At 34.4% G+C, this 13366-nt stretch overlaps 1 protein-coding gene across 1 annotated transcript; it reads right to left on the bottom strand.

Annotated features, from left to right (window-relative positions):
* LOC130641920 (synaptotagmin-14-like) lies at positions 1 to 6049 on the bottom strand. The gene is made up of 2 exons (XM_057448938.1): positions 5657 to 6049; positions 1 to 1523 (listed from the first exon to the last, which is right to left on the bottom strand). Exons 1-2 carry the CDS (start codon positions 5712 to 5714, stop codon positions 130 to 132), a joined length of 1452 nt encoding a protein of 483 aa, XP_057304921.1. The 5' UTR covers positions 5715 to 6049; the 3' UTR covers positions 1 to 129.
* Positions 6050 to 13366: the final 7317 nt, after the last annotated feature.

A 13366-nucleotide genomic window follows, 5' to 3' on the forward strand; every position in this document is an offset into this window, starting at 1 on the left:
TGACATATCATTAATTTTAATTACTTTATTATAGACGTTTAAGATATAAACAAACAAGTTATATAAAGTATAATCCTGAAGTTTTACAAACTACAGGGTGCGTCCGTTTTTTATTTAAAACTTTTTCTCTTATTTGAACACGCGCGTTAAGAGTGTATGACTTTTATTTACATCCGGGCATTCACATAAACAATGCCATTGCACTGCGGGTTCATTCAGCAGGCTTTGGCTTATCATAAGGTCCCAGTGTTCTGCTTCTACTTGCCCGCTACAGTTTCTACCAAATGCAATCCAACCAATCTTTTCCTGTTGCAGCCAGCGTGTGGCTGAATAGGACACGCTCAGCATCAGCGTGTTTAGAAGCAGGTCTTCTTGTGGTAAGTCAAACTGGAACGGCTTATTGGAGCCTGGATTATCTTCTGATATACGGAGGAAAGTTGTTTTACGTTGCACGCACTCACAAGAGGGTGATACAAGCTCCGCTTGAAATATAATCTCTCGCTTCGACTCGTACCTTAGTTCATCCAATTTTGTAGTTTGATCAACATTAACGATTAATTTTGCCGTATCAGCGTTATATTCAAGTGATAGAAGAATCTCCAATTTTTCGCTTTTCGGCAACACAACTGGTTGAAGAGACCGAGTTCGTTTTTCTTCGGTTAGTGTTTCACCAAACGTTATCGTCATGGGCAACATCTCCGCATTCAAATCAAAATCACCCAATCTTATAACACTTTCACCAAGCGAGTATTCACGAAAGAGTTTTTTACTTACGTGAACTTTAAAAGATAATGACATCAATGGAATTTCAGTTTTAGGGAACAAATAAAACACGAAACACTCGTCTAAATCCACATAAACAATTTTCTTGTTTCTTCGAGTCGCTTCGAATACATTCGATGTATTTCGCTGGCCTTTTGCCGGATTTAACAAGCAACATTTTATTTTCCCTCGCACACGAAAATTATCGATGACAAATTCTTCGACACGATTAATGTTGAATCGTATTTGTTTCACGTAGATGGCTAATTTCCCGACGTGTATCGTATAGTCTAAATTCAAGTCTATTGCGCATGTGTACGGCACGTCGTTATTTTCGTTACTGACAGAGAACGGCCGGATTATTCTTGACGGTGTAGAGTGGGCGGAAAAACTGTAACCATTTCGCATGGAAAGGTAGTCCCTTTTTAATAAATTTTTAAAAGTATCCGACACGCCAGATTCACCGTCTGTCGAAGCGTCGGAAAACGGAAGTGGACTGCCTTGGTAATCGAATTTATATGGAGACGTAGGATCAATTTCGCGGCCGAAATCTATGCCTCGGTTATCTATGTTATTTGCTCGTTTATTCGGACTTTCGCGGGGATAGAAATGATCATTTCTGTGACTTCCAAGTGGTCTGTGTCCGTTATGAAGCGACGCCTCGTTTTGGCCGTAATCCACCAGCTCTCCCGCAGTGTTAGACCCCACTGTTGAGATCAGTGTGGTGTCACTCACCGACACAACTTCTTTATCAGCTTGATCTAAAGGAAATAGGTTTTGCGTGTTACCCATGGCACATATAGTTAATGTTACATTTCCGAATATTTCTTTGTATAAACTTGCTGCGCATATTTTTCTATTTCGCTAAAAATAGAAGTAAAGTAGAATTAAAATATTCGTTGTTATTGTTATTGTAGTTGTGTTTTTGTTGTTATATATTCATTCGTTGCTGTTTCTGTTATTTTTGTTGTGGTATATTTGATGTTGTTTTTGTTTTTGTTGTTTTTGTTGTTGTTTTGGTTATTGTTAGCGCTATTTGCCTAGCGTTGTTCTTCTTATTTTTGTGCTGTTATATCATGTCACCTTTACGTCTTCGTTTTTCAGTTTTTAATAATTAATATTAAATAGGAGACAGTCTGTTCAAAAGCTTTTTAAAAGTTTTCTAAGCTGTTCTCAAGGTGTTGACGAATAATTTTTTCCTGTTACAACACTTCAGCCTGCCTTTTTTTGTTGTTGTTCATACCTGGTCACGTTAGCAGTTCCTTAAAGACTTTAGGTATTTTAGGTCTATAATAGTTTAGTTCACTTAAATAACAGTAAAATATTCTATATACGGAATAGTGGTCAAATTTTTTAACCCTTTTAACCAGCTACCCTTTCCCAGGTTGGAGCTACTGTATTATCCCGCCACACTACAGTGGCTAGGTTTCTTCAAGAGATCTGTTTTTTACGCTAACTTAATCACTGTAAAGTTTCTTTCTGATTAGCCATTAAAATCTTATCACAAAAGCATAAAAAACTCATATATTACATTGATTTCTGTTAAATTGAACAATTGACTTGTATAGCCATTGTTCGACTAGGCACCACCCTTAAATAAGCGCCCCTTTATGATGTAATGTAATTTGTTATTTAAAACTGAATGAGAAAGTACATATTTATCAACATATACGATAAAAGAGAATGTTTTATTTGGAATTCCTTTTGATCCGAATTTGGAAATTCATTTGGTTAGCGTTTGATCTGCTATGGTAATATTGTTAGGCAACCTAAAACATCAGTTTATATTCAAAACGACGCCCTTATAAAAGCACTGCACCAAAGCTCAAAAACTAAGAACTTAAGAATCACAGTAACCATATTTAGTTACAAAATTTAAACCAAAAATTTGACAACGTCTTCGGGTATATCTATGATAGTAAACTTCGCCTTGCTCATCCAAACCATAACCATTAAGATCATCTTTATTTTTATTTAATATATTCAAAAATCTACTAGTCTCACACTGAGACTAAATATAAACATTTCGTGCATCTGTTACATGGAATATTTATTTCGTTTAAAAATAGCATTTATACTGGTAAAATCTTCTGTCTTCATTGTGTAATCTATCAACAAAATTTCTTTATAAATACACGAGAAATAATCCTGGGTTGCTAAATGGTTTTCTAAATTTACACGCCAGCATAGGCTAAGACTTATAACAAATTAACAGAAAATAAAATCTTCACAAAACCCAAATATCACCTGCTCTTAAACACAAATGATCGAACAGCAGATGGAATATGTACTTCCTTCTTCTTTATCTTTCACGAAATGATTTTATAAAAATTTAATTTCTTCACAATATAGAAAGCGCAAAAGCCTAGAATGTTTTTGAACACTGCCTTCTGTTATCTCTTTTAGGTTTTATAAAAAATATCATTTATTAATTCTAAAAATAATTTCTTCGTATTCTGTTTGTACCCCCACTTCTTTAATCCACTATTCTTTGTGTATCTTTAGTAGATAACGTTAGCGGATTTTTGACCTGCGTAAAGACGAAATCTGAAAAACTAGGAAGATGAATGGGTGAAAGTGACTTTCGCCACTATCCTTTGTGGCCATTCGATTTTCAGTTATGTTTTTGATCAATACAACAAGAGTAAAGTGCTTTAAGCCCAATAAGGAATTACAGGTAGTAGCTTTGGTTATAGCTAGCTTTATACTCATGACTTCAAGGTCACGATTTATTCTAAAGTAAAACGTTTCCAGCGTCCTACTAGATCGAATTTTAGAATAGAACCGGTATTTTTTTCCTGACAGTGACCCTACTGACGCCATCTATATCGTAAATGGAAAAAACTATGGTCATAAAAGTACACAGTCCTTGGTAAAGTAAATAAGATTATTTTTAAAAAATGATGACGTCATTAATTTTGTAATGACGTCATTGACTTTGTAATGACGTCATAGTTGATAAAATTTCTTGATTTTTCAGCTAATATTTTTTCTCAACACTTTTCTCAACAACTCCAAGGTCGTTTAAGGATAAAAATGTAAGTAAAAACATGGAAAGCTAACATTTGAAACTATCTCTTCTATGACATTAAGATTTTCCGTTGTTATGACAACCAAGCAAAATAGAAAAAATCATTGGCATCTATATTTTTAATAAGTATTTACTAAAAAATATCTGGAAGTGGAGATATCAAACGGCCCAAACTTTTTCATAAGCGACTTTTCATGAGAATCGAGAGTTTTTGTGTTGTTTTGTTTTTTTACAATTAAATATGCGACGAATGCAAATATGATAAGCAATACAGGATATTGATGCCAACACCTTTACACTTTACTGCACAAAAATACCGAAATTGAATAGCAATTTGTCAACAAACAATAAAACAATTTTACGGGAATTACTGTTTGATACAAAAAAGTCAGAATTGTAACCGATCGTGGTTTTGTGTTGAAAAACATTCAAGTCTGGTATATTTTCTTACAACCCTAGCACCTCTACGGTGAAAAGCTTGTCATGCTATGAGCTAAAGTAGTCTAATAAGGTTAAAGGAAGCGTACCAATGTCGTAAAGTTTAGTCTATGCATGCCAATGGGTGGATTCTATCTCATTTTTTTAGTTTATCAGTTTTTAGGGAATAAAAACTATATTGTTCAGAGGCAACTCCCAGAGATATAATCCAAAATGTTGCAGCCTCTACAATCTTAATATGTTCATCGCTAATAAATTCACTAGGCTTGTGGTTTAGCAAAAAACCCAATATGTTATCTTCAGAAATTTGTGTCATATGAGTTTTGGGGGTGTCTATTTGGGTTTTAGCAACTTATTTGTTAGTGGTAATAGATATAGAACCGCCAATGTCCTGTCTTCATTCCCCTTCTGCGCTTCTTTTTACCTCTCGGACAATCGAAGACTTTAAAATAATTTGAATATAATATATTTTCTTCCTTTACATTCCATATTACTTCATTTCTCCTAGTGACACAATCCTTTTCTTTCAAAGCCTTTTTACCAAACGTTTTTCTTAAATTTAACAAACAATGGTTTAAATAGTGTCTATATTTTGTCTTCATTTACATTTTTAACTAAAACTACACATTTACCAACTAGAAATTACTTGCGAAGCTTAAAGCAACAAAACAGCGTATGAAAGGTTATATTCCTTCCCATATTCAGAATGGAGAAGCAGTTAGTTCAGACAAGAAGTCGATGTTGATGGAAATGAAGTGACAGTAACAGATTAAGCCTATTATTATTATTATTATTATTATTATTATTATTATTATTATTATTATTATTATTATTATTATTTACCCAGGATAGCCTCTTCAATTCCTATTGGTACTGCTATCAACGAGGGTCCTGCGAAGAGGGTTTTAACGCATTTAAGCTCCTATTTGAGCTACGAAAGTCGTGCAAGCACTAAAATCGCTCAACTAGACAACCACCTACGATATCAATCTTATTCTCATGCTGAACGCTAAGTAGAAAGGATAGATTCACACTTTTATAGTCTCTGGCATGACTCGGCCGGGGTTTGAACCCAAGACCTCCCGCACTGGAAGCGAACGCTCTACCACAAGGCTATAAGGAATTTATTTGAATTTACATGTAGGTAGGTTCTGAGCTGGTTAACCACAAATTACTCTTCTAGCGAAGTAAGTGACAATCATATTTTGAACTACCTAGCAAACTCATTCTTTTCGTCCCTTACACTGCGCCGTAGTTGCAGCTAAAGGAAAGACAAAGCATTGCTCTAACTCTCAAGCATGGTACTGAGACCAATTGGCAGTTGGTAGGGTTTAGGTAGTGCTTTAGAATGCGATGAAGAGCCAACTTCACCATCGTGTCAATGATGTAAAAAATGCAACGAAGAAAAATATAGATAGGAGTTACCTTTATTGAGTCCAAAGAAATCATTAAAGTTTTTCTCCAGCGTAAATACATGTTGCATATTTCCAAAACTCACTCTGTTTTTGCTTTTCTTTTTTTAATTTATGCTTCTTCTTTCTTTTCTTATTTTCTTCTTCTTCTCTTTTTCATTTATTTATTGAACCGAAACATTTCTTTTCTTTTTCGCTTTTCAAGATAAAAAAAAAACACAGCAAACTTAAATATTCAAATAGCTATGTTGAATCGCACATAACATCTGCTGTTCCTTCGCAAAAAAAGAAGATATAACAGAAATGATTTAATGAAAGATTGGATGACTTTGTGAAATAAAAATAGCGACAAACAAAAGGAGATGTGGTTTTTTGTAACAATTTAGCATAATACTTTGATATTAAAAACGTGTAAAAAATACGTATATATATCTTACTATATACTTCCCTTTTTTCTCTACTAAACTAAGTGTGAGGTAAAAAATTCTTATTTAACTTTTTATCTCTCCCTATACCTTTCCATTATTTTATTGTTTTTGTATCTTGAGCCAATAAATAAATTACAATGCATAAGAATAGTTAAAAATAAAAATAATAAAAAAAGAAATAATGAAATAACCGGTAAGCCTTTGATATCCGTATGTAAATTTTTTCTCCAAAAAGCATAACGCCAGACGTGAACTATTCTCCAGTGCATTAGAATTATATATATGGTTTCCAATCAAAACGCTCCTATTCAATCCTCCAATCATCAATTGAAAACACGTTATGGGGTTTTGGAAACTTAACACCGATGTGATAAGATGCAATATCAATAATATGTACTGTAGTAAATTAAATGCTTCTTTTCAAATACACTTCTTAAATAAGCACCCCTATTACCTATTAATCTATATTGAATTTTGAAAAAAAAATCGCCAATTGCTTCTAATAACTGTAACCCTCCTTTTAAACGCCTCTTGAGAGCACGCCCATCCTATATTGAATTTTATTTATTATATTCAATGTCTACTAGTTTTTAAAGCGAATATCAACGTGAGTTCGGCTGTCACCACTCACAGGTACCATTTTGGCTCATAAACAGACGCGCGGCGAGTATTATAATAAAGATTTTTGTTCGACTGTGATCACATGGAGGTACATATACCTCCCTGGTTAACATAAAGTAACTAATACTCCGCGGGGGAGGGGGGAACAAACGAAGCTGTGCGCAGCCGTTTTTAAAAGACACAATATATGTATTCTTAAGAGACTACAATCGATAACAACAAATTTGGCACAACGGCATTCTTGGAGACTTTTTTTTAAAGTTCGCAAAACCAATTAACTCGCCAATTAACTCCGCAGTCGAAAGGCTGCGACATTCCAATTTTGTACATAGGTAGCCAGACAGCGTTTCGAATGCGCTAATTGCAATTTTTAGCATGCCGGAATTACGGAGTAAACCACGTAACTTCAAGTGCCAAAAAGTATCAGAAAAACATGTTATGCTGACAGCGCAGATTCAGAGTTTAAGTTTAAACCTTGACATAAGTTCACTGTAAGCATTGACAGATAAACGTTTACGCGTTCAAATTGTGTTAATCTAATATAGAAATAGCCGAGATAACTATTTGTGGCGACGGACTTCAAAACTTGCGAGTCATGTGGTAACGTTATTTTCAACTGATTGTTGTCATTAGCCCGTGGAAAATTCAAGGGAATAATTAAAAATAGATCCCATTATTTATTTTTGCTAAAAATATTTCGTGCATTCTTAACACGAGATCCACCCATATGGCAGTAAAATACTTGTATTGGTATAAAAGATGTTTGCTACTTCCGCACGTTTCTAAATTCTTACCGCAAATTTACTTCCAAAATAATTTTAATAGGCTTCTGGACTATATTTAGGTTTCTTGAAAAACTTAAGCATATCAACCTTGTCCCCAGGATTATTTGCTTCCCAACGGCGATGCGCTTTCGGTTAAAAGGTGCTTGGTTCGAGCTTGTTAAGCATGTCTGTTTGTCTAATCGGACGCGTATGAAAATTAAGTATATGTCGTTTTTCTGCTGTATTTTAAATATATTTTGAAAAGCAGAATACTAAATTTCTCTGATGCATCAACATGATATTTTTTACGTATTTATTATTGCCTCTTCCTGATAGAGCTCAAAACTATCACTAACTTGTATTGAGGCATTTCTTCTTCTCGCCAGGGGCTAGACGGTAACAAGTTTTGTAATAAAGAACGAATAGATTAGAAAGACGATATGCGTATGTTATTAAATCTTGTCAAACAAAATAACAATGGTATTGCTGACAATGTGTAAATGAAATACACTTAAGAAAAGACTTTGGTATTTGACTACATGAAACATACGGCATCAGATTCTGTGAATAATAAGTCATGGACGTAAGAATAAACCGAAATTTCAAGTTGCTCAGCTGACTTATTCCACAGCCCTATAAAGTTCGTGTAGAAAATAATAACATCACCATTGCAACCTTAACTATTTATATGTTTAAGTTTACTATCTTAACAAAGTTTCAAGACGCAGATAATTGTTCTTTACCGCGTTTCATGTGCGAACACCTGAGTGAATCAAGTAAATTGCATCACGGTGTATTAAAGCTTTTATCTCTCTCCCAAATAAGTTAATCTCAAAATTTTCGTAATATCTTAGTATTAAATAAAAAAGAATTCGTTTTGCAAATACTGTAAAAACAAAAGAAGCGAAAAAACTGTCGTCCAGTGATTTTTTTTATTCTGCAGAGTAAGTGGAAACCTAAAGTTTACATAATAATCGTGAGTGACAGCGGAATAAGGACTTGGCAGGCAAACCATGTTGCACATCTGCGTTGTATACTTACAGTTATGTGCCATTTCAGGCGTATATAATCTTCGTACAACTTCGGTTTAAATAAAAACACGGAAAACAACTAAAGAAGTGATTCAGAGTTTTTTAATTTGCGTAATAAGTTTCCATAAAAGTTCCAAATGTAAATCTTAACCCTATTCGGTCCGGGGGTGGGGGTGGATTTCGCCCCCCCTGACGGTTTTTTTTTAATAACTCCTGATTGCTTTCTTATATGGCTATGATATTTACTGAGTTTCAACATTTATCTATTAGACACCTGCATGCTAAATTTTTAGGTCCCATACCTTTCAGAGGCTTTGATATTGGCCATTACTCGAAACTACCCCTAAAATCTCTATGAAATCCTTATAATGGGGAAAATATAATAACTTCTGTTAGGATTATCCTTATAACTTGAAACTTGCAACACAACTTTGTTTCATCAAGAAGAATCATTTTGAATAATTTTGACACGTGACTAATCCGATTTCCCGATTTTGTCGGATTTTACCCGAAAATCGAAAAAAAAACGGATTTTCGGGCAATTTTTTATCCGATCCATGTAAAAACCGGAAGATATGTTAAAAAAATTTTATTTAGCTTTCAGAAACTTCCAACAGAATTTAAAAATTCGCTCTAGAACAAAAGTAATTATATTTTAAGCAGATAGTGGCATTTGTAACAATTTTCAAGCTTCTGATGACGTCACAGAAAATGTGCTGACGCAAGCAAAAATTTATTGCCGCCATTTTGTTCCTTTTATGACGTACTATAAGTGTGCCAAGTTTGATTCAATTTGAACAATCCTATGAAAAGTTATTGAGGGGGGGGGGGGGGGGGGGGGCGGAATCCGCCCCCCCCCCCGGTCATAATATGTTCTAAAAACCCCGGACCGAATAGCGTTAAGAAATAACATAACTGCATATCACCTAGCCACAGTGAAACATAAAACAGAGGCTGCCAAAGGTGGATTTAAACTCAAAAACATCTGAGGTTTTTTGTAATTTTTTGATAACTGGCTAGCTTGTTTAGCAAAATAGAAACCGTCTATTTTCACGTTTTAACCAGGTTCCAGCTTAGTTAAAATTAGATTGATGAAGATTAATATTAAAGAAAAAATGAAATTATAAGGATGGCTAGGATAAGAGACTAGAAGAAGAGCATGGTGACTAGGCTAGCTTTTCATTACATCATGCCGGATGTACGTTTGCAGCCAAAGACTTTCGGTTTGTTCAAAGTTTATACATGGCTAAAAAACGTGTTAAAATATTCATCTGAACTTGTACATGTGTAAACGTAAAAGTCCAATAATTCTTTGAATACAAGGAAGACAAAAAGGTGAAAAAGAAAACTCCAAACCTGACACAGCATCTTTCAAAATGGTGGAAGTGCAGAGGACTAAGAAAGTTTATAACGGAATTCAGGGAGCTTTAATACCTCGTCGGTCCACTACATAAAAATCTCCTCAGTACGATTCCTTTTCGCGGTTTGCTATTTCGTGCATTTTTAGCGCGATTTCGCCGACAAACAGACAGAGTACGGGTTTTATAATACGGGTATTATTAATATAAAGATGGGCGACCCTCTGAATAGGGTTTGCCTAAACTTAAAATGCATATTTGGAACATTTTATAATTCAATATTTCAAGATTAGGTTGTTTTGTACAGGAATGTAAGCCTTAAACAAAAGAAGACAGATTTAGAAGCTAAAATGGGTGGCAAATTATTATTTAATATAACTAGTGCTGTTGGAAGAAGATAAATAAGGTCACGGCACTTAATTTAATGTAGGGGCTAAGCAAGGAATAATTTTTTTTACTCTAAAACGCTCAAAACCTTTTTTAACGCCATATTTAAAAAGAATATGCAACCTTGTTCCCAGGGCATTTTGCCTTTTTGATGAAGTTGAGAGTTGTTGGCCACTCCGTAATAACGACTCAGGGCCACAAGACCCTGGGGACAAGGTTGCAGAAAATGATTACAAATAGAATAGCTATTAGATGCCCCCAGAGCGAAATCAGAAATCTTTATTTAAGTGAAAGGGATACAATCTGGTCGCTATAAGAACTGTAATTCCCCTCTGCGTGCACTGCTAGCAAGGGGTGAATGTTAATGGATTGCATTACAAGGGTGTTGTTGTCAGCAATGTTGTGTTCTTTCAAACACCTCCAGTATTTTGTCTATATTTTGATTTAACATGCCTATATATGTCAAAAAGACATTAAATATTACTTATTGTACATGTTGTCGCAGGTTTTGAAGAAGGTGTGGAAGATTTAGATATTATGTCAAATTCTCTTGGCATATATTTAATTATTTACCAATACTTTTACACATGATAAACAAGTGTAAAGTTTTAGGTAATGATCGTAACCGTATTAAAATTATGAAGTACTAAACTTGTCATATCAATCGTTCTACGTTTTTAGATTTATATCCTTGACTTGGCATTATTGAAAATGGTCGTCCTTTGGCTATTTCTTGATATGACCAAACAGCGTCACTCAGCCAGTAGCCTGCAGCCGTAAAAAAAACGCAAAAAGTTTTGCTTAAGTAAGTGTATGAACAACATTGAAAACACACTAGGTGCAATTTTCACAATGTCTGTATTATTAGGACTATATCCCCTCCACGACTCAAAAATTTTTTACAAGATGTGAAAGTAGAATTGTGCTAACATCAGTAAAAATTGTTTTTAATTTGACCAATGCTCACTCTGAGCATTGTGAAGTGTTGGATGTTCGGTGTGCGTGTTCTATAGAAACACCGTTCTCAATTGGTTGTGGCTACAATCTTTGAAACCCCACCCTCCTTTTCACTTAACAAAATAATCCCTTAAAAACATTATTATATAGCCTGCATTGGCTTAAAACTCAACTCGGTTGCAGTATCAAAACTATGGTTTCGTTATTCGCTCGATTGCGCTGATATGTATGCCGGTGGGCACCTTTATGACATTTAACAATGAACCAGCAAGCATCTTTTTGTAAGTTGTTAAAATTAGGGACTAATGTAAATATTATTTTATAGTAACACGTCTTTATTTGAGTATTTCATGTATTTAATTTAGCATTGTTGTTTTGCTTGATTGAAAAATATAAGTAATATTTACATATTTACCTGTGAAAGTCGAAATATTTGTAAATACATTTTCGATGACTAAAGATTCTCCCTTTCGTCCTTTCCAACGAAAAATCATTCTCTTGGTGTTTTAAATGAGGAGCTACGACGGTGTTTTTGTGGAATTTGAAAAAACTTTCTTTACATAAAAACGACTCTATAGCTGTTGTTCTTAAAATTTTCTCACAGTTAGGAACGCGGAATTGTTAAAATAGATCTGAACTCTTTTTTAAACGCTTTATAAACATTTTTAAATCAATACTTATCGTCATTAACCTGATCACATTCATTAAGATATGCTCTTTATGGTGATCTCATCAAAGCCATACAGCAGACCTTGAACAGGGTTGTACAGTATATTCTCCAATACACCGATCCAGCCAGGTCATGCGCCATTGTGGATATTGCGCGGACGGGACTGGATTCTAGGTTACCATGGACGGCGATGGGTAATCAGTTCATTTATAAACAGAAAGCGAAACCGTCAAATTATAATAGCAAAAATCTAACTGTTATTTTATTATTATACAAACTGGTTTTTTTAAAAAACACACCATACTATATGAGTCCTATTAATTGTGCCATTTACGAATGCGAGAATACCTCAAAAAAGTTGAATACGTGGAAGACATCGTTATGTGAATTTCATGTGAAGGAGCATTGCAGAAGGATTGTGGTTGTGAGCCACCTCTTCGTTTATTTTGCTTTCCAGGAGAGAAAATATATGCACAAAAGTGAGAAAGATGGATCCAGCTAATCAAAAGAAAAAAAACAGATGGTTCACAGTGAAAACCAAATGATAGGGTTTGTAGTGATCATTTTTCTAGCTTCAAATATTTTTAAGACCTGGGTTAGGATAATTGCAAGGACATTGGGTAAAGCTGTCATAAATTGGATACCAATTGAAGCTATCAGAAAAAACATGACAAAAGGCAAGACTAAAGGCTATAATAAAGTGACAGTGATTTTAGTTTGTACAGAAGTATTTATAGAAAGATCAAAGAGCCTATTTGTACAAGCTATCACTTGGTCAGACTACAAGCACCACAACACTGTTAAATTTCCAAAAATACACGTTGTAAGGCGAATAAAAACTTATCGTATTCTTACAACGCTTTTGCCAATCTCCATGTTGCACCATGTTGATGACATCATAGTTTGCTGTGCTGTTTGTTGCAACCTCAAGAACATGTTAGTTAACCAAAAATAAGTGGTTAAAACTAATCAACTAACTGACTAAACTTATATTATCAACTAACCCTGAACATAATTATCGCTCTGGTGGTCTTAATGATAAGACACCTACTTTTGTAGGAAATTCAGGTTCGAATCCTTGTCGGAGCATTTATACAAACAGTGTGTATTTACACTCTGTCATGAATTTTTTTTTAAAAATATTCTCTGCATAGAATGTTATAGAACGCAACTATTTTTTTATTTTTATGTGGGACATCAAAATTATTAAAAGTCCTAGAATAAATATATATATAAAAGATAATGGATACACTGGCCAGGATTTGAACCTGGGTCTCCTACAAAAGTAGGTGTCTTAACCGCTAGACGACCAAAGCTACAAATTTTATTTCTTCTAAGTCCACAAGATACTGCAGCTTCGATGCGAAATAACAGAGCTGCTCCATAGTTACAAGTTTCTGACATTCCTGGCATACATGAACAGTGTGCAGTTTTGATTGTATCTTCTATGTTTGTTGAACATATCCACACTTTGTGGTCTGGGTAATTTACCCTCTCCAAGGGACGA

The sequence above is a fragment of the Hydractinia symbiolongicarpus genome, chromosome 4, assembly GCF_029227915.1.
Source record: "Hydractinia symbiolongicarpus strain clone_291-10 chromosome 4, HSymV2.1, whole genome shotgun sequence".
NCBI classification, from domain to species: domain Eukaryota; kingdom Metazoa; phylum Cnidaria; class Hydrozoa; order Anthoathecata; family Hydractiniidae; genus Hydractinia; species Hydractinia symbiolongicarpus.

What these genes read in the sequence shown, in the direction of transcription:
- LOC130641920 (XM_057448938.1), bottom strand. Translation starts at nt 5,714, where the DNA reads ATGCAACATGTATTTACGCTGGAGAAAAACTTTAATGATTTCTTTGGA. An exon ending in TTTCTTTGGACTCAATAAAG is followed by an intron (nt 1,524 to 5,656) that starts GTAACTCCTATC and finishes TATTTCCTTTAG; the next exon opens with ATCAAGCTGATAAAGAAGTT.